General features: G+C 52.9%; 2 protein-coding genes across 14 annotated transcripts in view; one reads left to right on the forward strand and one right to left on the reverse strand.

Moving 5' to 3' along the window:
* Positions 1–277: 277 nt before the first annotated feature.
* Positions 278–21,371, reverse strand: FBXL6 (F-box and leucine rich repeat protein 6). Of its 6 annotated transcripts, none has more exons than XM_053244699.1 (10): positions 21,311–21,371; positions 18,448–19,004; positions 18,154–18,312; positions 16,162–16,225; positions 15,717–15,848; positions 15,447–15,554; positions 9,508–9,621; positions 8,919–9,150; positions 2,009–2,258; positions 278–699 (listed from the first exon to the last, which is right to left on the reverse strand). In XM_053244699.1, the coding sequence occupies exons 2-10, from the start codon at positions 18,969–18,971 to the stop codon at positions 531–533; spliced, it is 1,752 nt and encodes a 583-aa protein (XP_053100674.1). In that variant the 5' UTR covers positions 18,972–19,004; positions 21,311–21,371; the 3' UTR covers positions 278–530. The 6 variants fall into 6 exon arrangements, with proteins under 6 accessions (XP_053100674.1, XP_053100671.1, XP_053100672.1 ...); XM_053244696.1 differs by lacking the exon at positions 21,311–21,371 and adding an exon at positions 20,499–20,622; XM_053244697.1 differs by lacking the exon at positions 21,311–21,371 and adding an exon at positions 19,866–20,441.
* Positions 19,738–26,483, forward strand: part of SLC52A2 (solute carrier family 52 member 2) — a 36,183-nt gene continuing 29,437 nt past the window's right edge. For 3 of the 8 annotated variants that reach the window (XM_053244709.1, XM_053244708.1, XM_053244706.1), the window contains exon 1: positions 20,601–20,754. The gene's annotated coding sequence lies outside the window, so the exon portion shown is untranslated. Of the gene's footprint in view, positions 19,886–20,600; positions 20,755–20,775; positions 21,240–23,022; positions 23,109–26,483 lie in introns of those variants that run through there. The other 5 variants (XM_053244707.1, XM_053244710.1, XM_053244711.1 and 2 more) reach the window with 5 other exon arrangements.

A 26,483-nucleotide genomic window follows, 5' to 3' on the forward strand; every position in this document is an offset into this window, starting at 1 on the left:
GGAGTCGGATTCCGGCACTCTGGGCCACGGACCAACGCGGGTGGCCTTCCCCCGTGCCTTCTGAAGCGCCTTCCTGCTCCGGGGAGCCGCCTCCACTGAGCCCGGAGCGGGGAGCACCGTTCGGGGAGGGAGGAGGTGCTCGCAGCCCAGCGCAGGGAGAAGCAGGGCTCAGGGCTCGCAACCCAGACACCGATGATCCAGAGAGAGAGAGGGAGGGAGGGACACCGTGTTGCACCCACGATGGAAATAAAAACCCTTTCATTCTGGTAGAGTAGTTTTTTATTCTAGAAACACTAGAAAAGACAGTAGAAAACAGCCCCCCCCCCGCCAAAGAGGGTGGGGTGGGTGTGGCATCCCAAACACATCCTCCTCATCGGAAGGGAGCACCTGCCAGCCCCAGTAATGCCCAGGGGGCCCAGGCCTGACCCTTGCAGGGGACCTGCTGCCCCCTGGAAAGGCGGCGCTGGTGCTGGGGGCGACGGGATCCCCACAGAGGAGGAGGAGGAGGAGGAGGGAGGAGGAGAGCGCTGCTACGTGGTCCCCACTGGCCCGGCGGGCTCCTCGGTGCTGGTCAAGAGCTGGTGCAGACACTGACGGATCTCCTCAGCACCCCGATAGGCCTTCTTGGTGCTGCGAGGCAAGTGGCGGCAGGAGGACAGGTTGAGGTACCGCAGGGCGGGGCAGCCAGCAATCAGGGCGCTAGTGAGGGAGGAAGGGGGATTTCCGTGACGCCGCCAGGCCTCTTCCTTCCCAAGTGGGAGTCGCAGAGCTCCAGGGCGTTTGTGGAAGTGGCCCCACCGTTTGGATCGCTGAGCAACCCAGGCAAGGCCTGGCCCCTCCTCAGGCCGAGGCTTGGAGACAGGCCCACCTGCTGCCCCCAGCTGGCCTCCCACAAAAGCGTATGGAAGAAGGGCAAGGCCTGCCTCAGAGGAGCAGAACAGCCCTGCTGCTGGGTCAGGCCCAAGGAAGCCCATCCAGGCCCGCAACCGGTTGCCCACAATGGCCCACCCGATGCCCCTGAGAAGCCCACAGGCAAGAGAGGAAGGCAGGCCCTCTCTCCTGCCGCTGTGGGGCTCCTGCAGCTGGGATTGAGAGAGGCACCTTGCCTCTCGGAGGCTGGAGGTGGCCTACAGCCACCCAACTAGTAGCCACTGACAGGCCTGTCCCCCAGGAATGTGCCCCTTTTACAGCCGTCCAAGCTAGTGGCCATCGCCACATCCTGTGGCAGGGAATCCCCCAGAGTCAACCAACCTCAGCACAAGAACACGAAAATAATCTGAACAGACAGCGCCAATGTGCAAAGGCCACAGGGGTCCTCCCAATCACCCCAAAGGGTGGCTGACCTCCCTCCCTCCCTCCCACAGGAGACAGGGGACTTCCTGGTGGAAAAGCCACAAAGATGGGGTCTCTCAGCAGACAGATCTTGGCTGGATGCAGAGTGCCGGGCTGGAGGCTGGGGCTGGCCTGCTGCTGCCAGAATGCGGGTGAGCCAGGGAGGAGTGTGCAAGCAGCCGGGACGAATTCTGGGCCAGCCACTACCGGACACTCCCCAGAGACGGCTGCCAGCAGCTGGGTGAGAGAGCTCGGCCTCCCTTTGTGCACTGCCGGCCATCTGCGGCAGGAGCTGGAGCCAGAGAAACCCCCACCCTCACCCAGCCTCTGGAAAAGCAAAGGCAAGGCTGCTGCTTCCCAAAGGGATGCCAGGCGGAGAGGGGCAGCGGGGGTGGGGTGCCCAGGGAGGCAGCTCAGATTCTCCTCTCTTTCTCTCCCACCCCGCCCGAGAACTGTGCTGCCTGCAGGCTGGCCATTCGTCAGGTAGAGCTGCAGGCAGTGCTGCTCTCAGGCAGGGTGGGAGAGCAAGGAAGAGCGGAGCAACTGGAGCTGCCTCCTTGGGTGCCCCTCTCCTCCGGCTGGTGAGGAGGAGCCGCCACCTCCAGGCTCAAACACCGAGAAAAGAAAAGGCAGCGGCAGCGAGAGAGGCGAGGTGGCAGGGGTGTGTGCGTCTCACCTGACCGCCTGGAGGACAATCTTGGTCCCAGCGAGATTGAGGGAGCTCAGGAGCGGCTCCCCTCCCTCGCCCTCCCCCTGAGTGAAGGCAGCCATGGCCTGCTCCAGGTCCTGCTCGCTGAACCTCTGCCCGGTCAAGTCCAGCTCCCGCAGGCTGTGGTGCCACTTCCAGGTGACCAGAGCGCAGCCCTGGAGGGGCAAGGGCACGCTGTTGAGGCTGCTGTACAGGCCCAGGTAGAGCTGCTCCAGGTCTGTGGGAAGAGAGAGGGACGCGCGGTAGCAGGGCAGAGGGCCGTGGCGGCGGCGGCAAGAGCCCCCACTGCCCACCACCCAAATCCAGGAGGGGTGGGTGCAGGGGGAACATTTGGGGCGGGAGGCAGCGTTTGGCCCTCCAACCCATTCAAGCTGGACACTCCTGAGCACAGACTCATCTCAAGAAAGGCCATGCTTGGGCAACGGCTGTGTCTCCCCAACCTCCCTGACGGCCCCCTCAAAACCTGGTTCTGTTGCTACAAGGAGGGCCAGGAGCACGTAGCCAGCGCCAACAGAGCAGAGCGTTGGTTCACTTACCATGAAGGCTCCTTCTGGTTGCTGGGGCCGAGGACATCTCTGTGGGTTATCCCTCTCAGGTCAGCTCCAAGGCAGGACAGTTGGCTGGCTAGCAGAAGAAACGCCACGCCTGCTTGAGCCTGAGGGGGATAACCCCGCCCCAGTTCTTTCGCTCCGAGATGTGGAAGGTACAGATACTAACAGGTAAAGGATACTTGAAAGTTAACATACAATATAAAAGAATAGAGCAGGACTGTAGAAGACAGTCGATCGGCAGGATAAAAGGCCAAATCAGAGGCGGCATCAATTCCCAGGGAACAGCGCTACTAAGCCCTGAGATGGTCTACCGGGAACAGGCAAGCGCGCCAACAGGGTGAGCCGAGATGTCCTCGGCCCCAGCAACCAGAAGAAGCCTTCACGGTAAGTTCTCTGTTGCTGGGACTGAGGACTTCTCTGTGGGACATACCACGGCTTAGCCACCAACGGGGGTGGGGGGGCATTCTTGCCTATTCCTGGGGAAGCACCTGCTGCAAAAGCCTCCTACCCAAAGCAGCCTGAACTACAGCATGCAAGTCAATGTTATAATGTTTAACAAAAGTGGAAGGGCTTTTCCACGTAGCTGCCCTACAAATCTCTTGGATGGGGGCATTTGTAGAAAATGCATCTGAGGCCACCGCTGCTCGTGTGGAGTGAGCGAACACATGGGTAGGGGGTCTCATGTGTTGAGTCTCGTAAGCCAGTGCCATACATGCTCTAATCCAGCATGTGACAGCAGAGGGAGAGACAGCAGAACCCATGGTACTCGAGAGAAAGGACACAGACCGGGCATCTGTGGTCCTGAAGACTGAAGTCCCTCTAATATATCTTTTGAGAGAGCGGCGGACGTCCAATTTGTGCGAATGACATGAACCAGGTGAGGGCAAAACGAAGCCAGAAAAATGTCCTGTGATTGGTGAAATGCAGTATCCACCTTCGGTCGAAAGGAAGGATCTGGTATGAGACGTACAGAATCTTCCTGAAAAACACAGAGAGATTTGCAGATGGCGAGTGCTCTCATCTCTGAGATACGCCTGGAGGAAGTTATTGCGACCAGGGAAGCCAATCTGACTGATAATAGTCTGAAGGAAATATCGGTTCAAATGGAGGGAATTGCAAGGCCCTTAGAACAATATGAAGATCCCAAGAGGGGAACCTATGCACGGTTGGAGGAGAAATCAATGTTGCCCCTCGAAGAAAATGTTTTAGGTGCAGCTGATCCTGGCAGGCTGTTCTGGATATGCCTGAAATGAGTCCCACAAGCGAAGCCGCTTGCCTTTTCAGCGTGTTCGGGTGCAGGCCCGTTGAGTCCATCTTGAAGAAATTGCAGAAGGTGGTTTAAGGATACATCCCTCCTGAGAACTGACCGCTTGGCCAACCATCGCAAGAAGACCCGCCACATATACTGGTATATTCTATTAGTTGAGGGTCTGCTGGAAGCCAACATTGTCTGGAGAACCTTTTCAGAGTAGCCCTGTTGACTTAAGACTCTCCACTCAATTTCCAGGTGGCAAGCCGAAACCAGGCTGGATTGGGGTGCCGCACTGGACCCTGACTGAGAAGGCTCTGGGATACTGGGAGGAACCACGGCTTTTCTTCGGCCAGATGAAAAAGCTCCAGAAACCACGGCCACCTTGGCCAGAATGGAACCATTAGGATGACCATTGCACGTAGCATGCTGACTCTTCTTAACACCCTGGCCAGGAGAGGCATTGGTGGAAATGCATAATTAAGCCTTGAGGCCATGGACTGGACGGGGCATCTACCACTTCTGCTTCTCTGCTGGGAAACCGGGACATGAGCAGTGGAAGCTTGGTGTTTTTTGATGTTGTGAACAGGTCCATGACCGGCAACCCCACGTGCACCATAATCTGACTGAATACCTGTGTGCCCAATGTCCATGCTCCCAGCAATAGGTTCTCCCGGCTCAGCCAATTGGCCACGAGATTCTGGTCCCCTTTCACATGATGAGCTGTTAAAGAACTCAGGTTGGCTTCCGCTCAGCTGATTAGAAGAGTGGCTTCTCGATGTAGCGACCTGGACTGCGTGCCGCCCTGCCGATTCATGTGGGCCTTTGCTGTAGCATTGTCCATTCGTACGAGAACATGACTGCCCTGGAGATGATGTTGAAAGGCGAACAAGGCCAGGCGAATGGCTCGTGGCTCTAACCAACTGATGCTGTGTTCTTTCTCTTGAGCAGACCACGTCCCCTGTGTGGAGAGGTGCAGACAGTGAGCCCCCCAGCCCCTGTTGCTGGCATCCGTGGTGAGAATCACTTTCAGCAGATCCAGGAACTGTCTGCCCTGCAGGAGGTTCTGAGGGAGAAGCCACCACCTGAGTGCTACGCGTACATGTTCTGGTAGATGCAGCCACACGACTTTCTTCCTGGCAATAGCCTGCTGGTACAGCAGGAGAAACCACTGGAGAGGCCGAGAGTGAAACCTCGCCCACGGAACTGCTTTGAACATCGCAACCATAACGCCCAGAAGCCTCGCCAAGGTGGATAGAGACACAGTGGGGCCTTCGAGAACCTGTTGTATTTCGGAGGTGAGTAGAAGAAAACGGTCATGTGGGAGAAGTAAGCGGTCGATTTTTATGTCTTTCAAGACACCTACTGTAGGTGCTGGAGCCGGTAGGTTGGGGAGAGTTGACTCTTCTCTTGATTGATGCAGAACCCGTGGTCTCGGAGCGTTCGCTGGGTGACGTCCAGATCTCAGTGTGCAGCTTGGACTGACTTGGAGACTAGGAGGAGGTCATCTAGAAAGACCAGGATCCTGATCCCTTGGAGACAAAGATGTGCCACCAGCGGCGCCAACACTTTGGTAAACACGCGTGGAGCTGAGGAGAGCCCAAATGGAAGAGCTGCATACTGGCAATGCCCACCCGCAAAGTGGAACCTGAGCAGGGCTCGGCTGTGTCTGTGAATGGGAATGTGCAAGTCAGCTTCCCTCAAGTCTATGGCGGTCATGACATCTTGATGGTGAAGAGCTTCTGCAACCAATCTTAACGTCTCCATTCTGAACTGTTCTCTTTTCATCCATTTGTTCAGAAATTTTAAATCTAAGACAGCTCTTCTTGAGCTGTCCTTTTTGGGGACGGTGAAAAAGATAGAACACACACACACACACACACACACACACACACACACACACACACACACACACATTCACCCCTTGCTGATGGGAAGGAACAGGTTCCACCACCCAGTTTCTTCCAGGTGTGGTATAGCCTGAAGCAGCTCTGAGTGTCTTGTAACAGAGCGCAGGAGGGGGGTAGATAGGAACCTGTGAGGAGGAGGGGTGTTCAGGTCTATCCTGTACCCGTCCTGGACCACTTTGAGAGTCCATTTGTCTGAGACGGATGATTCCCAGGCATCGAAATGCTCTGCCAACCGCCCGCCCAGTTTGATGACTGTGGAGTCATTGTTGTGTTTTTTGACTGCTTTTGCTGCTGGAATGACTATCTGGTATTTCCTGCATTTCTGTAGGAGCCATGCTGCCTGTTCCTGGAGAACTTCTGGGTCCTGTAGTCTCTATCCCGCCCCCTAAAGGACCGGAATCCACAAAAGGGTTGGAAGGAGGACTGAGCTTGCTGAAAGGGACTTCTAAATGACTGTCTTTCAGGCTTTCATGGCACCGTCAGCATGGTCTTCCTCTTATCCACGAGCACAACACGAGCACACCACTCCACGAGCATACCCTTGAGTGTGGTTTCCCCAAACAATTTAGATTGTCGTACACCACCATAGTGAGGTTGTTTTTCGAGTTGGCATCGGCATGCCAATGCTTTAGCCAAAGGTGTCGGCACCCCACAACCGCCGCTGCAGAGGCCCATGATGAGAACCTGATGGAATCTAAGGTTGCGTCAGCCATGAAAGCCTGGGCTCTCTGTATTTTCAACAGCTGCTGCTTCAGTTTTGCAGGGTTGGATGGAGTATCATTTAGCAGATCGTCCATCCATAAAAGAGAGGCTCTGGCTGCCATCGAAGCCGTTGCTGTCGCGCACGTGGCCAGAGACATATTATCGTGGATTCTGTGGAAAGACGACTCTGCTTTCTTGTTGGCGGGGTCCTTCAGTGTGACTTCGCCGTCCCTTGGGACCAAGGACCCACTGACCAACTGCGCTATCGGTGCATCTACACTGGGCATTTTAAAAAGATCTGAAGGCTCCTGCTGGTAGGAGTAGAACCTGCTGGCCGCTGACAGGGGTTTTGTTTGTGGCTGGCAGTGCCCATTCCTGTTAGATTACCTCAGAGAACAGCTCCGGCATGGGTAAGAGGATATCTCTGGGCATCGATCTAGGGAAGACCAGGTCCCCTTTTCCAGACTGGGTAGGCTCGGAGCCCGACTTGGCCTGCAAACCTATGGCTTTGAGAACTCTCGACATAAGGGGAGTAAAGTCATCTGAAATAAATAGACGTTGTGACACGTTGCATGCTTCGACCTCTCCCCCACCAGACCATTCACCCTCCTCCTTAGGGATGGAGTCTGGGTGCTGAAGGTCCCCGTCTAGTTTACCCATTTCAACCTCAAGGTCGGCATCACCAATGGGAACGGGGTCTAGCCCGGTGGAATGCTTTTTTGTTAATAAAGGCCTCGGGTGAAGAGCGGCTGGGTCCCCCGAGTCCTGATCAGAAGCCTCAGAAGAATGCCAGCTCTTGCTAACAGAATCCTTAGGGCTTTTATGCTTTTTAAGGTGTTTAGTCTTAGACTTCACCTTCTTGGGAGGAGGGCTAGGAGAATTAGACGAAGAGGAACTTTCCGAAGAGGATGCCCTTCTTCTAAGATTTTGGGAACCCTTCTCTTTTTTAAAAGGTCCAATCTTCTGAATGGTGTCAATGGCATTTTAAACCACGCCTGCCACTCAGGTGGGACTGACTTTGGCAGACCAGGCAATGGAACAGCAGGGCCTGGATGGGAAGACACATCCCCTGCTCCCGAGGTGACCATACTGGATACTTCCTGGGAATTCTGAGACCCCCAGGGCCCCACCGTTACTTCCCTTAAGGCTTTTGATGCACTTCTAGAAGACTGCTCTGCCTCAGTGCGGCATTCACTGCTTCCCGCCAAAATGGTGAGATGAGCCGTGCCAATTTGGAAAGGCCCTTGGCCACCATTTTAATCGGGCCTGGTGCCTTATGCGCCCCAAAGACCCTAATCTCCGCCGAGAACGGTAGGGGGTTGGCCAAAGGGCGCATCCTGCCCAAGCAGAGAACTGATTCGGCCTACTCACGTGACTCCTCGTCGTCACTGCTGGCGGGAGGGTGCGTTGGGCTGCTGAGTAACGAGTCTCATGGTGGCCCAGCGGAAGACTTGTCACTGCCTCTAAGCCTCTGGGTGTGGGCGGCCCCTGAGTGGCTGTTGCCGATGTTGTGCTGGAAGCCAAGGAAGCGAGCGGCACGAGCGGCCTGAAGGCGGCTGTAGCCGGCACTGCGGTCTGGGTTGATGCCGCCTCTACAAGCTGAGGCTGTGGCGGGGTCAGCGGCACAAACAGCCTGAAGGCGGCTGTGGTCAACCAAAGGCAGTTAGAGTGCAGAGGAGGTGGAGCTCCCAATGGCCTTGATCGCCCCAGAAAATCGTGTGCGGCCCCTTGCCTTTCAGCACCAATATGAACTTTATCTGCCCCGATCGCCTCATGTAGCGAGGGAAGGGGAATAGAGGGAGAAGGGGAGGGGGAAGCCAAGGGAAACAATAGCAGGTTCTCTCTCTCTCTCTCCATTTATTTATTTGACGTATTTGTATACCGTCCCAAACCAAAGTCTCAGGGTGGTTCACAACAACAAAACACTAATCAAAACATTAAAATCAATTAAATGCTAAAAACAGTTTAAAACAAATCAGTAACAATCTAAAATTAAAGTCTTTTTATACACACACACACACACACACACGGAGGAAGAATCGACAATCAGGATGGTCAGAAAAAAGGTTAGAAATAGGATGAAGAAGGTGCACGATAAGCAAAAGTACGGAGAGAAGAAAAGACGCTGACTGGAGCTTTTGAGGACAGAAAAGAACCGGAGCGGGGTTATCCCCCTCAGGCTCAAGCAGGCGTGGCGTTTCTTCTGCTAGCCAAGCAACTGTCCTGCCTTGGAGCTGACCTGAGCGGGATAACCCACAGAGATGTCCTCGGCCCCAGCAACAGAGAAGAGCCTGCCCACTCGGGGTGAAGCAAGACTCCTGGGGGGAAGCTTCCTTGCCCAGTCGGGCCAGCCCGGCTCCCCTCCCGCAGGGCAGTCCTTGGCTGGCCTCGGCCTCTGCCGCTCGTGCCCCTTGGGTCGGTGGGAAGGGAGAGGGCTCAGAGGCAGCCCGTCCCTGGAGACCCACCTGGGCACGGCAGCTGCTCCAGCCCCTTGGGGGTCACGTGGTAACAGCCGCGGAGGTCGAGCACACGGAGCCTGCGCGAAGCCCACAGGAGCCGCTGCAGCACACGGTCGTCCACGAAGGAGAAGTTGGTGGTGGCCAGGCACAGCTCTTCCAGCGCTGGGAAGCCCAGGGAGGCCCGAGCGGAGCGGGGGCTGGACTTTGGGCCCCAGAGGACGTTGAGCAGGCGCAGCACCTGGGAGGCGGGGGGAGGGGGGCGGTGAGCAGGGCAAGGAGATGCTGGGACCCTCTGCCCGTTCGTCAGGCTGAACTAGCAAACCCAACGTCTCGCTGGAACTGCAGGAAGAGAATGCCATGGAGCCCAGATGGCGGCTCCAACGCAAAGCTCTCCCCAGATTCAGAACCCCCCCTTCTGCCCCCGCCACCAATCTAAGGCGTCAGGCACCACAAGCAAAAAGGGAAAGTGAACCTGATGCCTGTGGAACAGCAGATTCCTCCAGCCAGCCAGCCATGCCAGCACAAGAGAAGGCCCCTTCCCAAGGGCTCCAGGGTCACCCAGCTAGTCCTTCTGCAGGCAGCAAAACACTTTTACCTGCAGGTGTGGGCAGGCTGCTTGGAGCTGTTCAATGGGGAGCTGAAGGTTCCCCAGGCTTTGCCTGATCTCTGTGTTCACCTCCAGGAGTTGCAGTCCTGGGCAGCAGCCATTCTGGAAGGCAAAGGCAGACAGTAGGGGCTTCAGGAAGGGCCTGACCAGGACACAGCCACAGCAACTCCTCCACCACCAGCATCCAGCCCAGGAGGCCTCCAGCTGTTGTGCCCATGGGGGCAAAGCCTGGAGCTGCTCTGCTTCCACCTCTCTCCATCAGCTCCCCAACAATAGCAAGCACTCCTGTACAGCACTTTTACGTGCAGCGTTTGCACACTCCCCCCCCCCCCCCCGCCACCTGCCTACATTCTTTTACGTGACTCCTCAACCACCTGTGAAGTGGGCCACAACTGTTCCCATTTCACAGACTGAGAACCAAGGCCTGAAGGGAATAACTTACCCAAAGCAGCCCAGGAAACACATCTACTGGCTAAGTGGAGATATGAACCCAGATCTATGCCCAGTGCTCTGTCCCTTGGACATTCACAATGCCTCTCTGAAACGGGAGCAGCAGGGTTTCTGTGAGGCAAGTGGAGAAAGACTGCAAAGCACTTTGCCCATTCCAGGGACAACACAAATGGTAGGTGGGGCAATTCCAAGGACATGAGAATCAGGCACATGACCATTTTCTCAGCAACTGTAGTCCTAAGCAATACCCACGGGTAACAGAAGATCTCTGACTATAAGGACACATTCTATAAAATCCTTATAGAGTCTGGAATGTGCAAAATACATTGATAATGGAATCAGAGTTTTTGGACACCCCTTTCTGCAATTAGTGCAATTATATGCACTAATGGTGGCTACACAGAGACGGGCCTTCTCGCTGCTGCCCCGAGATTGTGGAATGTGCTCCCTGCTGAGATACGATCCTCCCCATCTCTGGCAATTTTCAAAAAACACCTGAAAACCCATCTTTTTGCTCAAGCTTTCTCAGCTTTCTAATATTTTGGGGTTTTAATCTATGGTTTATTTTTAAATTGTTAAATTGTTTTTAAGTTTTTGTATATGTTTTTAACTAGTTTTATGTTATTGTAAACCACCCAGAGACAAAAGTTTGGGGCGGTGTACAAATTTGATAAATAAATACATTTGATAAATAAATAAATAAACAAATTCAGCCCAGGACAAAATCTTGGACAAATGACTATTTTATCCTGTAAACTAAATAATTAATTAACTCATTCCATTAATTAACTCATTTTTATATACAATTTATATACAGCCCTTCCTAAAGCAGATAAGGACGGTTTATGTTAAAATCAAACACACATAATAAAACCATTACCATCAAAAAACATTTAAACCAGATTAAAATTCATTAAAATGAAAACTCAAAATGAAATTACTAAACGTCAGGCTAAAAAAAATAAAACATTCAACTATGCTCAGTGTTCACACTCATTTTTCTCTGCCTGCTTTAGTTTAATCAGGAGAAAAGTAAACACACCAGTAATGGAATCAGGTGTGCTGTCACGTGGGGAAGAAGAGATGGACACAAATCACTCCTTCTGTGTAACGCCTGGCCTGCCGCCTTAGAGCACCAGCACTGCTTTTCAGCAGGAGCAAGTAGCATGATGTGACAACTTGTGGTAACAGCTTCCAGAGAGAACCATGTTTTTGCTGCCATAGACTACACCGGATTTCTGCCTGCTGCAAGCCCCAAGACGGCAGTCACTAGTCTTCTTGCCAGAACGTGGCCATCTCTTTGGCTTTCATAAGCAGTTACTTTTCTCCTGCTAGGGCCTCTTAGTATTTCTGCTGTCCCTTGCAGAACTAAAGTATCTATCTCCACATCCAATTTATCCAGAAGAACCATTTTTACATAAACATAGCAATATATTAAACACATTTGTACTATTTAGAAACATGATGCTACCATGCCACACAAATAATTAAGACGTAGTCCTCCTACTGTAGTTCAAGCCACCTCATGGCGCAGCTGGGAAATGAATGGACTAGCAAGCCAGAGGTTGCCAAATCCCCGCTGGTCTGTCTCCCAGACTATGGGAAACGCCTCTATCGAGCAGCAGCGATCTAGGAAGGTGCTGAAAGAAGGCATCATCCTCTCCTACTGCGCATGGGAGGAGGCAATGGGAAACCCCTCCTGTATTCTACCAAAGACAACCACAGGGCTGTGTGGTAACCAGGAGTCAACACCAACTCGACGGCACACTTTACCTTTTTAGTGTAGTTCAGGGCAGACTACGAGCAATGGTCTTGTGATTTTTATTTTATTTATTGTTAAAATACATTTCCGTGCAAAATACAAAGTGCTGGTTATTACCTTTAAAGCCCTGAACGGCTTAGGTCCAGGTTACCTTAGAGAGCACCTTCTTCGGTCTGATCCCCACCACACACTAAGATCACCTGAGGAAGTCCGGCTCCAGTTGCCACCGGCTCGTCTGGTGGCGACCCAGAGGCGGGCCTTCTCTGTAGACGCTCCTAGATTGTGGAATGCACTCCCTGCAGAAATCCGTAATTTGAATTCTTTATTGGCATTTAGGAGAGCCCTAAAGCCCTATCTGTTCGGCCTGGCCTTCCAGGGTTTTTAAATTGTTTTAAAGGGTTTTCAATGTATCAGGTTTTTATAAGGTTTTGAATTGTTTTATTTTTAGCTGTTTTATTGTATTTTAAAATTTTTATTCCCGATCATTGATTGATTTTAACTGTTTTATGATATTTGTGAATGGCCCTGAGCTATTCTGTAAGGGCGGTCTAAAAATCGAATAAAATAAAATAAAATAAATAATAAATTTGTATACCACCTTTCATTAAAACAATCCCAAGGCGGTTTACACAAAAAATTAAAAAGACTATAAAAATGACACTTAAAATATTAAGCTAAAATATAAAACAAATCTGATTGATGGTCAAATATAGGAAACTGACCACTTTCTTTTTTTCTGTGCAACGAGCAAGCTCAAATAAAAGAAGAACCTGATGGATACTGTGGAAACCCAATTTTGTTGGGTTGCTGGGAACAGCCGATGGGAGCTGGGAAGTATCCCATTTGGCAAAAGCCATCCTTTAAAGTGTGAGAGTGCAAAGAATTCAGATAAAACAGAAGGTGACAGAGCAGAACCACATAAAGAGCAGACAGAAGCCTGTGTCAGCTGGTCAAAGAGTCAAAAGAAAGATAGCATACATCAGGTGAGAGATTCAGCGTATAGGTGCTTATATGCAAATGCCAGAAGCCTCGGAGCCAAGATGGGTGAGCTGGAGTGCTTGGTGGCTAATGCAGAAATAGATATAGTGGGCATAACAGAAACATGGTGGAACAGTGAGAACCAGTGGGACACTGTTATCCCTGGGTACAAACTCTATAGAATGGACAGGGAGGGGCGCCTTGGAGGTGGAGTAGCACTGTATGTTAAAGAGGGGATAGAATCTAACAAGCTAAAAAACCTAGGTGGACTGGAGTCCTCCACAGAAACTGACTTCATGTACAATATCTCAAGTTTGTTTTCCCCCATTTTATCTTCACAACAATCCTTTGAGGTAGGCTAGGCTGAGAAATAGCGAACTGCCAAGATCACCCAGTGCTCTGACTGAGTGAGGGCTTCAACCTGGGTCTTCCAGTCCTCATCCAACAACCGAATCACTACACCACACTGGCTTACAGGGCTGTTAGAATCTGCATTATTTTCTGATATGTAGGAGGATATACAAATAAATCCCTTTGATTTGTATATAAACAAAAAGCTTTCTTACTGAGTAATAGCTTGAGTTTGAGGGAATTCTTCTGAGTTACTCCTGTAAAACACCCCCTATTACACTCAGTGTTTCAAGAATAGTATAAAGACAGAGGAAAGTGGGAGCAGAATAATTGGGGTAAAAGGAATTGTTCTGCTCCTCGTATGATTTGACTATATGATTGCTTCACCATAAATACAATTTATTTGTTCACTGCCCTAAACTTCCATCTCTGGATGCTTACAACAATATAAAACTCAGAGGATGCCTCTGCAACTGGTACTCAGAGGATGCCTCTGAGTACCAGTTGCAGGGGAGTAACAGCAGGAGAGAAGGTATGCCCTCAACTCCTGCCTGTAGGCTTCTAGCGGCATCTGGTGGGCCACTGTGTGGAACAGAATGCTGGATGAGATGGGCTTCCTTGGGCATGATCCAGCAGGGCTGTTCTTATGTAAAACAAGTTAAAACACAGAAAATAAAAATCTTGAAACAATTTAACACTGCAGTCAAATTTAAAAAGCTTGGGTGAAGAGATAAGTCTGTAAGTACTTTTAATAAGTTGTCATAGATGTGGAGGCCCTTATTTCAGCAGCGAGTGCATTCCAGAGTCTCAGGGCAGCCACAGAGAAGGCTGGTCCCCATGTGGCCACCAGATGAACCGGTGGCAACTGCCAACGAGCCTCTCTGGATAATCTCAATGGGTGGTGGGGCTCGTGACAAAGACGACGTTCTCTTTAATACCTTGGGCCTAAGCTGCTTAGGGTTTTATAGATTATAAGCCACACTTTGTATTCTGCCCAGAACCTATCAGCAGTCAGTGTGGTTCTTTTAGAATAAGAGAAATATCATCTCTTCGAGATGACCCAGAGATCAATCTGGCCACCACATTCTGTACCAACTGCAGTTTCTGGACTATGTACAAAGGCAGCCCCACATAGAGCGCTTTGCAGAAGTCAAGTCTGGAGGTTACCAGCATATGTACCACTGTCCTGAGGTCGTTCATCTCAAGAAACAGAAGCAGCTGGCATATCAGCCAGAGCTGATAGAAAGCACCTCTGGCCACCGCCTCAACCTGAGATACCGGGGAGAGGTGTGGATCCACGCCTCTCCCAGAACTCCCAGACAGCATACCTGTTCCTTCTGGGCAAGTGTGACTCCATCTGGAACTGGCAGATCAAAATCAGGTCTTGAGGTCTGACCCCGCACAATAAGTACCTCCATCTTATCTGGATCCAATCTCAGTTTATTACCCCTCATCCAGCCCATTACTGCCTCCAGGCAGGCATTTAGGGAGTTTCTGTCTTCTCCAATTATGCTGACATGAAGAAATAGATTTGGGTGTCATCAGCATGCCGGTAATACCCTGCACCAAATTTCCAAATGATCTCTCCCAGATGTTAAAAAGTATTGGAGACAGTATGGCGCCCTGAGGGATGCCATATAGACTCACATTTCATAGGGCAACAATCTCCAAGTGACACCATCTGGAATCTGCCTGAAAGGTAGGAGCAGAACCACTGCAAAGTGTTGCCTCCCACTCCCAACTCCCTCAGACGTTCCAGAAGGATTCTATGGCCAACAGTATCGAAAGCCGTCAAGAGATCCAAAAGGACCAACAGAGTCACACTTCCTCTGCCAGTTCCCAACTGGAGATCATCCATCAGACCGACCAAGGAGCCCTTCCTCTTCAGCCCGCCCCCCCACCTTCCTGGCCTCTCCCTCTGAGCCCCACTGCTTCCACCATTCCCCTCGCCAGCCACCTTCCCTCTGCTGGACTTGCTCTGCCCGCACACCCATCATCAATGAATGCTGCATTTCTGTTAGAGATTTCAGATGTCCTGACCAATACTAGAGCCACTGTTCTTCAGATATTTTTCTACGAAAGAACATCAGCTTTGACCGGTGTACACCACTATGTCCCTGCCTCCCTGGAATTGGGCAGCAGCAGCAGCAGCGCTTCCTGTTTCCCCTGGACTGCGCGTTCAGGTACGACAGCTCCGCTTCCAGCTTCCTGAATATCTGCTTCCCCAAGAGAGCTGGTGGGCCACTGTGGGAAATGGGGCGAGATGGGCCTTTGGTCTGACCCAGCAGGGCTCTTTCTAAGTCCTCCCCATTTAGAAATACAACCTGGTATGCAGAAGTCATCTTTCAACAGGTCAGTCCCTTCCGAGGGCATCAGAAATATTTACCGAAAGCAAAGCAAGGATGGGGCTAGTGGCGCTGCTGGAGGTCAACCACAGGTGCCGGATTCGAGTGCCAGCAGCTTCCAGAAAATGCACTACAGCCAGAGAGTCAACCTTGAACAGAGGAGAGGCCACAGTGACAGCAAGTGACCCACAGCCACACGTCTGCACCTGGGATCCAGGGTGAGGCAGCTGGCTGAGGCAACCCCCGCCCTCCCCTCCCAACCCCTTTCTTCAGACACGGCCTGGCAGCTGCTGGGCCCACCCAGCACTCACCTGGGAATTCTGCAGGTTCAGACTCTCCAGCTGTGGGCACCCTTCAGCAATTGCGGACAAGGACTCGGTGGTCACCTTGCTGCAGTAGGACAGCTTGAGAGACTGGAGGAGGGGGCAGGAGCTGCCCAGGGCCTGGAACACCCAAGGTGGAAAAAGGAGGTCATCTGCTGGAAGATGCCTGGCCTCAACGGGACAGGTTGGGTGTGTGGTCCAGAAATGCTTAGAAAAACCTTCAGCGCCTTATGCAAAGTGAGCAAAACTGGCAGCTACTCACTTGTCCTGCATCCTTTGGTCTGCTCCCAAACCAAAAAGTTTCATAAGTCAGTATGAAGGCAACATATGCTGCTGCCCACCCCCCGACACACACACTTTCCAGTCAATATTATCTTGGAAGAAAGCCAACAGGCTATAGTAGCGCGAATGAGCCTGTGTTGGCCTCACTCACCCTCAGGACAGAGGACACATGGTTCTTCCAGTGGCAAAGGGTGAAGTCACGGAGGTGGGAAAGTCTGAAAGGAAGAAGCAGACGTAACATGATCCTTCACCATGGCTGGCTGGCTGCTTTCGCCGCTGGAGGGGAACCCGACTTGCACCCCTGCCCCCTGGGCCAGAGCCAGGGCTGATGCCGCCCCACCCGCTGCCTCACCAGCCCGAGCACCCACCTCACCTCCCGGGCACACACTCTCCTCTGGCCCACCCCATGGCCTGCAGTTTGGCCAGGCAGGCAATGCGCATCCAGTGGCACCATCACCTGCTGGTCTCTCCTCACCAGCCCTGCCACTCTCTCTCCCCCCAGCCCCAAGCCCCAGAGGAGACCAAGCAGATAAACTTGGTGCTAAAAAGAGAGCGCGAGAGAGCACACACAGGCGTGAGCTGGTGCTGATTAGGGCAGTGGCGGCAGCAAGGAGAGGCCAGCAGGCCAAGCTGCTGCTGGCTGCACACCGTCTGCCTGGCCAAACTGCAAGTGGGCATGCCTGGGATAGAGATGTGAAGGCCGGGTTGGGGGGGTCAAAGCCCCCCAAGGACTTTTTTTTTTAAAGGGGGGGGAGAGTGATAATAAAATGTTTTCTTTTGAAATTATGAATAAAATATATAAGAACAGGTGTTCCTTCTAATTTTTTTCTTCTGTGTGCAGAATGAGTTTTATTCTGGGTGGCAGTATCAAGGCAGTGTGTGCACATGTGAATTCAGAGTGGGGCCTTCCTAATTCCACCTGAGTGGGATTTAAAATTACCTTAGGGGACATCAAAAAACTTGTGAGCGTGTGCATGTGTGCACGCTTCTTAGAGGGAACACTGGTGGTGTCTCTTGCACCCTACTTGATGTGTGCACTATTTCAGAGAGATTGGGTGGACAATTTTAAACTTATAAGCAATAGAATGCTCAGAGCTTATAATGGCGGAATGTTGAAAACATTCCTCATCTTAACTATACTGGCATGACTGGGCCAGTATAATACAAGCAATTCTATTTTCATAAATCACTGATGAAAATGAAGGATCAGAAAAAGCAGAAACTGCTGACAGTACTCCTAATACCGTCCTTCTAAACACAATATATCAAACATGATCAATGTTATGAGCACAGCAGGTTATACATAATAAATGCTCCTAAAGGAACCATGTGATTATAGACCTGCAAAAGGTGATAGCGGGGAAAAAATATTGCATATATTTCAGTTTTTTCCCAAAACCAGAAAAAACCCTGGGTTGGTTTTCCCCCTCCCTTTTCTCCCCATGAAATTTCTGGACATTTTACATCTCTAGCCTGGTATGCAAGGCCCGAGAGAGGGAATCAGGGCAGCAAAGGGGGTGGGAAGGCAGAAGTGCCACCTTGGGAGGGCAGGAACAGCAAAGAAGAAAAACTCAGAGATGGGTAGCAGCAGGCGGCAGGATACCTGCACTTGCTACCTGATGTCATCACCTCACGTGGCTTCCTGGGGGTTCCTTCTCCTCCTCCTCCTCGGAGAGGAGAGCTGGTCTTGTGGTAGCAAGCATGACTGGTCCCCATAGCTAAGCAGGGTCTGCCCTGGTTGCATCTGAATGGGAGACTTGATGTGTGAGCACTGCAGGGGATGAAGTTGCTCTGGGAAGAGCAGGTGGTTTCAAGTTCCCTCCCTGGCAGCATCTCCAAGATGGGGCTGAGAGAGATTCCTGCCTACAACCTTTGAGAAGCCGCTGCCAGTCTGTGAAGACAATACTGAGCTAGATAGACCAAGGGTCTGACTCAGTCTATGGCAGCTTCCTATGTTTCCTGGGAGTGCCGCCCCTGAACACAGTTCCAGCCAAGAGGGAGAATGGAATGGGAGGATGGAGAAGAGCAGCAGAGGCCACCCAGCAGAGAGAGACTGCTTCAGGAAGAAAGGTGGCCTCTGGGCAGGCAACAGCTACGGCTCCTCTGCAGAGATGACCTCCCTCGAGGAGAGGCAAATCCTCACCTGTTGGCAACCAGCCACTCCATAGTGCCACAGACTCTCTTCTCCACGACCGGGGACTGCCTCTGTCCTGGGGCCACCCAGCAGTGGCCAACTGACACCTTCTGCCAAAGCACAGGGCTTGAGGCCGCTCCGTACCAGAGCCGGCAGACGCAGGCGACCCTAAAGACAAGAGCAGCAGTGACTGGGCTGTCCTGGCACTCGCACAGGATGGCTCTGGCAAAGCAGTGACCCCCGGAGAGAACCCAGAGCGCCCGCTCAAGCCAGGCCCTCCCCAACAGCCGCCCCCTCACTTACCTGCAGAGGAAAGGCACTGCCCCTTCTGATGCCACAACGTGCTGGAATACCTGGACCAAGATCTCCAGTGGGAGGTGCTCACCCCAAGAACTTCCAGCAGCTGGCGGGAGGCTGGCGGGGGATGCCTTCCTGCTTCCCCCCACGACCTCAGCAGTCACCGGCCGCTCTGGCCAAGTCCTCCTCTTCACTAGTTGCCTTCTGCTTGCTGCCGGCTTCTGCAGCCCCTTCGGCGGCTTCCGCTTCCTTTTGGGCACCTTCCGGGCTGGCCGCTCCCGCATCTCACCCACATTAGAAATGATCAGCAGCATGTCATTGTCTGTCTCGTGCACAAGGTAATCGGGGGCAGCTCTCCTAGGGGCCTTGCGGGCCACCTTCTTCTTCTTCTTCGGGGCCCGACTGGCAGCCCCTCGGCTCCCGCTCGCCACTGCCCCCCTCTTCCGCGAAGCACGACTCATCGTGGCCAGGGGCCTCTCTGGGGACGAGTCCCTGTCTCCTGGCTTCTCATCCATCCTGGGCTCTTCCATGAGAGATCAAAAAGCACCATCTGCTGTATCCTCCTTGAATGGGGGAGAACCAATAAGGATAATGCCGGTTTATATAGTGCTTTATTTCTGAAGTCCTCACATGCTTCACACTCTCTCTCAGGAAGCTTCTCAACAAGCCTATTAAACAGAACTGACTCCAGGGGGCAGGTGTGTGAATGGACTGGGAAATCGAAACGAGGCCTTCAAATCTAGGGGACGACTCTTATTGGGCTTGCCCGAAGCCGGAAGCCACACACACACACACACACACACACACACCCCTAGTTATGGCCATACTGAGAAAGCCAAGGATGACAGGCCTGCCTGCACCGCAGTTGGATGCAGTCCCAACTGGTTTCAAACCACCTTTGCCTCCAATATTCCTCTGTGATACCAAGTGCTGATGAATTATAAGCAAGTCTCTACAAAACGAGCAGTGAGCTATTTGGCGCTGGAAAAACCTGCCCTAGGGAATGGGACGGGGGCAGCACAAGGCATGGCAGCAGTTCAAGTCAATCCCGCCCCCCCTCCGCCCATCACAAGCCCCAACGCCTCCCCTCTCGGGTTTGCCTTGGGCCAGGGCGTACCAAGAGAGCCAAAGCTCTGGACTCGGGGGTTGTGCGGTGTGCAGGCCAGCTATGCTGGGAGAAGCAGCAGCCCCCACGTGGTGGAGCTGGGGAGGAAGGGAGAGAGGCAAGGAGGACCCCAGAGGAGGAGGAGGGGGGGGAGCTTCCGGGAAAGGAGAACCCATGATGGCAGCTGCAGGCCAGTCTGGAGGGGCTGCTAAGCCCAGCGCCTTGCAGGCGAGCCCAGCCAACAGAGGTGTCCAAAGCGGTTTACTACACAGAGAAACAATAAAGAAATGAGGGGGCTCCCTGTGCCCCAAGGGCTCACCAACTAAGAAGTAACGTAAGGTAGGAGCCAGCAACAACAGGGCCTGGAGGGGTGCTGTGCTGGGGCTGGAGAGGACCCGTTGCTCTCCCCCTGCTCCATACAAGGGGATCACCACCACCACGTTAAAAGGGCGCCTCTTTGCCCAGTTAGGAGGGGGCGGGTGGGCAGGGTGGGGAGGGGCCCCCTTGGCAGCCGGGCACGCGGGGCGGGGGGGGGAGGACTCTGGGGGGGGAGCAGGCGGCGGGCCAGGGCGAGGCGAGCCTGGCCAAAGGCGCGAAGCATTCTGGGAGAGGGAGGGGGCAGGTGCCAGTCCTGCGGAGGAGGAGGATGCTCTTGGGGGGCGGGGGCTCCCTTTTCCTCCTGCCGGGGGGGCTGCAAGGGGGAGGGCGGAGAAGGGAAACCCCCCGCACGCCCCGCCTTGCCAAGAGGCGCTGAGCATGACGGGAAAGGCCAGGCGGCCCGGGGGCGCTGCTGGGCGGGGGGGGATCCCGAGAGGGGCACTCCCTCCCTCCCCCCTCCCTCCCAGGGGGGCTGGGATGGGGCCTCGGGGGCACCCCCTCCTCCCGAGTGGGGGCGCGCCGAGCGTTGTGGGAAGGAGCGCGGAGGGTGCCGGGAGGAGGGGGGGCCCCTGACCTGGCGCGCTGGGGGGGGGATGCTGCCGCCGTCTGTCCGTCCTTCCTCCTCGCTCGGCGGGCCAGGAGGACGCAGCCAATTGGGTGGCGGGGGGCGGGGCCTCCCGGGCGGGGCGGGGCCGGGACCCGGCGGGGGGCGGCGCCGGTGGCGGCAGCGCGCGGCCATTCAGCGAGGGCGGCGGCGGCGAGGGCGCCTGAGGAGGACTCGAGGAGGAGGCTGCGCGAGGGGTGGGCACTGGGCGGGCTGCCCCCCGGCGGTGAGTGCGGGGGTCGTCCGGGGTCCCCTCCCCAAATCCGCCCCCCCAGGCGGGCAGGGCCAAGCGCCGGGGAGACGCGGCGAAGCCGGGGGGCGGGCCCGAGCGCTCTGCTCATGCTCAGAGGCGCGCTCTCCTCCGCACGCACGGCCCAGGCTGAAGCCTCGCCGGGGGGCCCCGCAGCCCCTCGCTTGGCCTCGGTTTCGGCCACGGGGGGCGGGAGGCTGCACGTCGTGTGAGCCGCCCCCCGCGCTGCCTCCTCCTCGATTAGCCCCCCCCCAGCAGTCATGGGGACGGGGCGGGCAGCAGAGCCTCCTGCTGGCGGGGCGGGAGCCGCGGAGCCTCCCCACGTGGTGTGGCTCGTGCGGAGGAGGCGCACAGCAACGGGCCTCTGAGCATGAGCAGAGCGCCGCCCTAGTAGGCCCCTTCGGCAAGGGGAAGAGGCAGCCGGCTGGAAACCTGGCCCAGGTGTCCTGGGCTTCCTCAAGGTCAGTCCGGGGCGGCGGCAGCGGCAGGGCGGGCAGAGGGACGAGGAAGCCGGCGAGAGAGGAGGCCCCACCTTGCCCCGCTCGGAGACGGCCTGCTGCGACTCTCTTTGCTCCTCCCTTTGGAAGAAATGAAAATAAGCCACGACGGGGGTCAAGCAGGACTGGAGGGAGGAGGAGGAGAGCGAGCAGGGCGGCCCTTCTGTTCGCGGCATGCTCTGTATCCCACATAGGCAGCTGCCACATACGGAGTCGGAGCTTTGGTCCATCTCGCTCAGGATGGTCTTCACGGACTGGCAGCGGCTTCTCCAAGGGTGCAGGCAGGAGTCTCTCTCAGCCCCACTATCTTGGAGATGCTGCTGCCAGGGAGGGGACTGGGAACCTTCTGCATGCAAGCAGGCAGGTGCTCATCCCAGAGCGGCTCCATCCCCTGGGGGCGGCGGGGGGGGGGGAATATCTTCCAGTGCTCACACATCTAGTCTCCCTTCCCTATGCAAGCAGGGCGGACCCTGCTTAGCTAAGGGGACAAGTCCTGCTTGATACTTCAAGGGCTCACTTGAGCAGAGTCCTGGAAACCCTGAACAATGAAAGAAACCAGCGTTGTAGAGTGAGAAGACCCACCCCTGAGCCATTGGGTGGATCATCTTCCATACCAGGAAAGGTTGGGACTTGTTGGGGCCTCATGAAAAAACATGCCCGGTGAGAGAGGAAACACTGCAGCTCTTGCCATGCAGAGCAGCCTCTGTTCTTGCCAGAACTACTGTGTGTGCGTGCATGCAACACATGAAGTGGGCATGAATACTATACACATTACATAAGTGTTTGCTGCTATTATTGTTATTATTATTATTATTTATTCAATTTCTATCCCACCCTTCCAAAAATGGCTCAGGGCGGTTTACACAGAGAAATAATAAATAAATAAGATGGATCCCTGTCCTCAAAGGGCTCACAATCTAAAATGAAACACAAGACAGACACCAGCAACAGTCACTGGAGGTCCTGTGCTGGGGGTGGATATGGCCAGTTACTCTCCCCCTGCTCAATAAAGAGAATCACCACGTTAAAAGGTGCCTCTTTGCCCAGTTAGTCAGAGAGAGAGAGAGATTTTTTTTTTTAAAGTAATTTTCTCAAAACAAGTTGGGACATACAGTGAAATGAATAGCACTTTTATGGCAAGCAACAAGAAATGCTCCACATGCTACAAAATTGGCTTAAGGACACTTGTTGATACAGGGTAGCTGATGGTGACGGTGGCTGCTGCTAATAATAATAATAATAGCTAATATAAATGACTTCTTTAAAAGGTTTAAGTGAATCCGCAGCCAAGAGGGGGATCTGTGGATGGTTATAAGACGTGAGAGGCAGAAGGTCCTCCGCAGCCAGGCTCTGGGGGCCACATCGATGGGGGGTGGCTATCTGCCTTCCCTGCTATAAGTATCCGGGGGGGGGGGTCATTAGCTTGCATCAAATCCTGAGCTAGATGGCCCAGCCCTAGGTGGGAAGAGTTGTTCCCGAGCTGTGTAAGAACATGGAGTTGTAAATTGCAAGTTGCCTCTGCTGTAGCCGCCGCCTCTAAAGAATGCCTGAGGGCAGAGTCCAGAATAAAGAGGAATCCAGGATAAACTTACTGTACTCGGCAAGGTCAATTTAGGTTAACCCAGTCTGGAATTCTGAGTCTCCCTCTGCAGTTCTTGAAGGAGGCCTCTGCTATAAACACATCTGTTGATAAAGCAAGGAGCCTCCCGCCCCCCCAAGGCTCATTGCAGCCTCTTGCTTCCCACAGTGACCAGCCAAAGGCTTCAGTGGGCCTCGAGCAAGATCCCTCCTCTCCTCCTTCTGCGACTCCCTCCAGCAATTGGTCTTCAAAAGGTAGACTGCCGCTAAACACAGAGGTTCCATTTCGCCATTATGGCTGTTGGCAGACAAATTTATACAGATGGGTCTAGGGCTCCTTTAAAGCCTTCTAAGCTAGTTGCTGTCGCCACTTCTGGAGGCTCCACATTCCATAAAGAGTGTGTGTGTGTGTTTTGTCTGAAGGACTTCCTTTGCTCTGCCCTAAATCAGCGGCTGGTCAGTTTCATTGGGAGACCCCTGAGCTCTGGTATAACCAGGGGGTGGAAAACCTGTGCCTCATTGCTCCACACACTGCACAGATTCATAAGCTTTGGCCACATGCACCCTTCGCAGAGATGGGCAAAATACTCAGAAAAAGTATTTTAGATACTTGGCACTGAAATTGCCTGAGAAAATATATTTTAAGTACAAAATACTTGGTAAACAACCAATCAAATCAAAATAGTATCTTAAAATACAAAATACAATGCCTAAAAAAGGAAACAATTTTGAGGTGTTTCTTACTTATCCAAACTTGTTCCCATTTCCTTTAAGCAATACAAGTTTTTCAAAGATTAAATCACTCAAGTTGTGCCTTCTGGGGTTGTGAATCATCCCAGCAAAGGAAAATAACTGCTCTACGGGACCACTTAATGTTAGACTTGTATTATATATATTTTTTTAAAATAGCCATTGGACAACGGGATTCCCATCCCACATACTCATGTGCTTGCATTTGTCCTGCAAGAACTTAAGTATTTCTAGCTCTGTCTCACTACTTTACGTTGCTATAGTGTCGTAGTATATACTATATGTTTTTTCCATCATCAAAACAGAACCATTCATCTGCTGAAGGAAGAACTTCTTCAAATGTATGGGGTGTGGATGTATTCATCTACAGGTGTATTCATATATATTGATTTAAGTGTCGTCAAGTCGGTGTCAACTCCTAGCAACCACATAGATAGATTTTCTCCAGGATGATCTGTCTTCAACTTGGCCTTGAAGGTCTCTGCATTCATGGCTGTCGTCATCGAGTCCATCCACCTTGCTGCTGGTAGGGATGGGTCCGGACCGGGCCGGAGGCCATTGTAAAGGCCTCCGGACTGGTTTGGACCTGTCCGGTCCGGGTGGAGGGGGTTCCTTTAAGGGCAGGGAGGGTTTACTTACCCCTCCTGCCGCTTTGCCCCCTCCAGCGCTCGTATTTCCTGTAGAAATGCTCCTTGAAATGAAATGTAGAAATACTGTAGAAATGCTCCTTACTGCTCCTCAACGCAAAAGGCTCCGACAAGCCTTCTGCGCACGCGGCGTGCGAGCTTCACGTCTCCCCGACGCCGGAGGCCCGGTCTACCCAGCCTCGGCCCCTGCCTTGTCGGAGCCTTTTGCGTTGAGGAGCAGTAAGGAGCATTTCTACATTTCTACAGTATTTCTACATTTCATTTCAAGAAGGATTTCTACAGGAGCATTTCTACAGTAAATACGAGCGCTGGAGGGGGACAAGTGGCGGGAGGGGTAAGTAAACCCTCCCCGCCCTTAAAGGAACCCCCTCCACAGTGCCGGACCGCAGCTGTGCAGTTCCATGCACACCCCTAGCTGCTGGCCATCCTCTTCTTCTCTTTCCTTCAACTTTTCCCAGCATTATGGACTCCTCAAGGGAGCTGGGTCTTCGCATAATGTGTCTAAAGTATGATCGTTTGAGCCTGGTCATTTGTGCCGTGAGAGAGAGAGAGGTACACACACATATATGTATTCATTATTTGTATTTCTAGAAATCACTCTTCATCAACAATTGATCACATAGGTTTAGAAATGGAATATGCTTTTCACTCTGTAAATTGAAGCCCACAATCTAAAATAAAAATCAAGTGATTTTTTACACGAATTATATGAATCCTCCGGTAGAGCTGCCACCAGTCTCCTATAAGAGAAAGCATCAAAACCTTCCCTGTTCTATCTAGAACCAGGGTGAACTCAAAATATACCCCAAATGCCTTAAAACCTCTTTGGAGCATGTAGCCAGAGCAGGCACATAGGGAGACCAGCCATATTAAGTTTAAAACAGTCTAAAGCTAGTTTATTTACGTAGATATAAAAAGTAGGACAGTTCACTGTAAAAATGCACAAGTGAGATGCCTTTCTTCCTATCTGGTGTTAGACAGGAGGCTTGGTAGCTCTTAGGTCTCAACATGTAAATTTCAGTTCAGAGAACAAAAGCTTGCATCGTGGTGAGGTCTGCACATTCCCAGGAGCCAGGCAGCCTGGTCTCAGCTAACAAAGCTAAACTAACACCAAAGTTGCACCGTCGGGTCAGTGTCGACTCCTGGCAACCACAGAGCCAGGTGGTTGTCTTGGGTAGAATACAGGAGGGGTTTACCATTGTCTCTTCCCGCACAATATGAGATGATGCCTTTCAGCATCTTTCTGTATTGCTGCTGCCTGATGCAGGTGTTTCCCGTAGTCTGGGAAACATACCAGCGGGGCTTCGAACCGGCAACCTCTTGCTTGCTAGGCCAGTTAATTCCCCGCTGTGCCATTAGGTGGCTTAACACCAAAGTAGCATGTTGGAAGCAGTCCCTCCCTTTACCTAACTTGAGATTAATGATCCCCTCTTGGAGATAGGCAAAACAATCCAAAGCTGAGCGTTGCTTCCTCAGGCTGGAGTGTTCTGAACATCATAGGAACAAGAGTCCTGACAAATAAATGAGAGACAATAAATCCACCAAAGCGGTGGGCCCAGGCCAAAATTGGCTTTGGGAATGGAGGGAAGTTCTGATATGAAACTGGGATGTGTTTTTAATCCAAACAAAGGCCCATTCTGTCACATTCCCCCCTCCAGTCTTTCCCAATGGGGAAGGCGTTCTGCTGCTGGACCCTGCTGAAAATGGGACAACACACAACATCCAAAAGCCAGGATGGCTTAAACATCACCAGTGAGTTTTGGGGAATACTAGACTCTTAACTCATCATAGCCGCTGGTGCATACTAGCAAGAGCACAAGAAAGTACGAAACCTACACAAGATCAGATCCCCAAACACAGCAAAGCATTTTCAGCAATCTAGCACAGCAGAGAGAAGAAGCATTTCTCTTATTCCTACTCCAAGGCTGTGTGTAGCCGGCTCCAGGCACCTCAGAGGCAAGGTGCCTGCAAACACCAGTTGCAGGGGGGCAACAGCAAGAGAGGGGGCCTGCCCTCAGCTCTGGCCTGTAGGCTTCTCGGGAGTGAAGCAGGATGCTGCACTGGATGGGCACTGGGCCCTTCACATAGGACCTTTTCCCAGCCGCACCAACATAAGGGGTCTCAGTTTCTCTCACCTCTCTGCGGTTCGGAAGCAAATGCAAATCTCTCACTCTCTCTCCCACCACAACCCTACAAAAGAAAACAGTACCCAGGGTGGAACAGCCCCCCTTCC

The sequence above is a fragment of the Hemicordylus capensis genome, chromosome 4 (assembly GCF_027244095.1).
Source record: "Hemicordylus capensis ecotype Gifberg chromosome 4, rHemCap1.1.pri, whole genome shotgun sequence".
NCBI lineage: Eukaryota > Metazoa > Chordata > Lepidosauria > Squamata > Cordylidae > Hemicordylus > Hemicordylus capensis.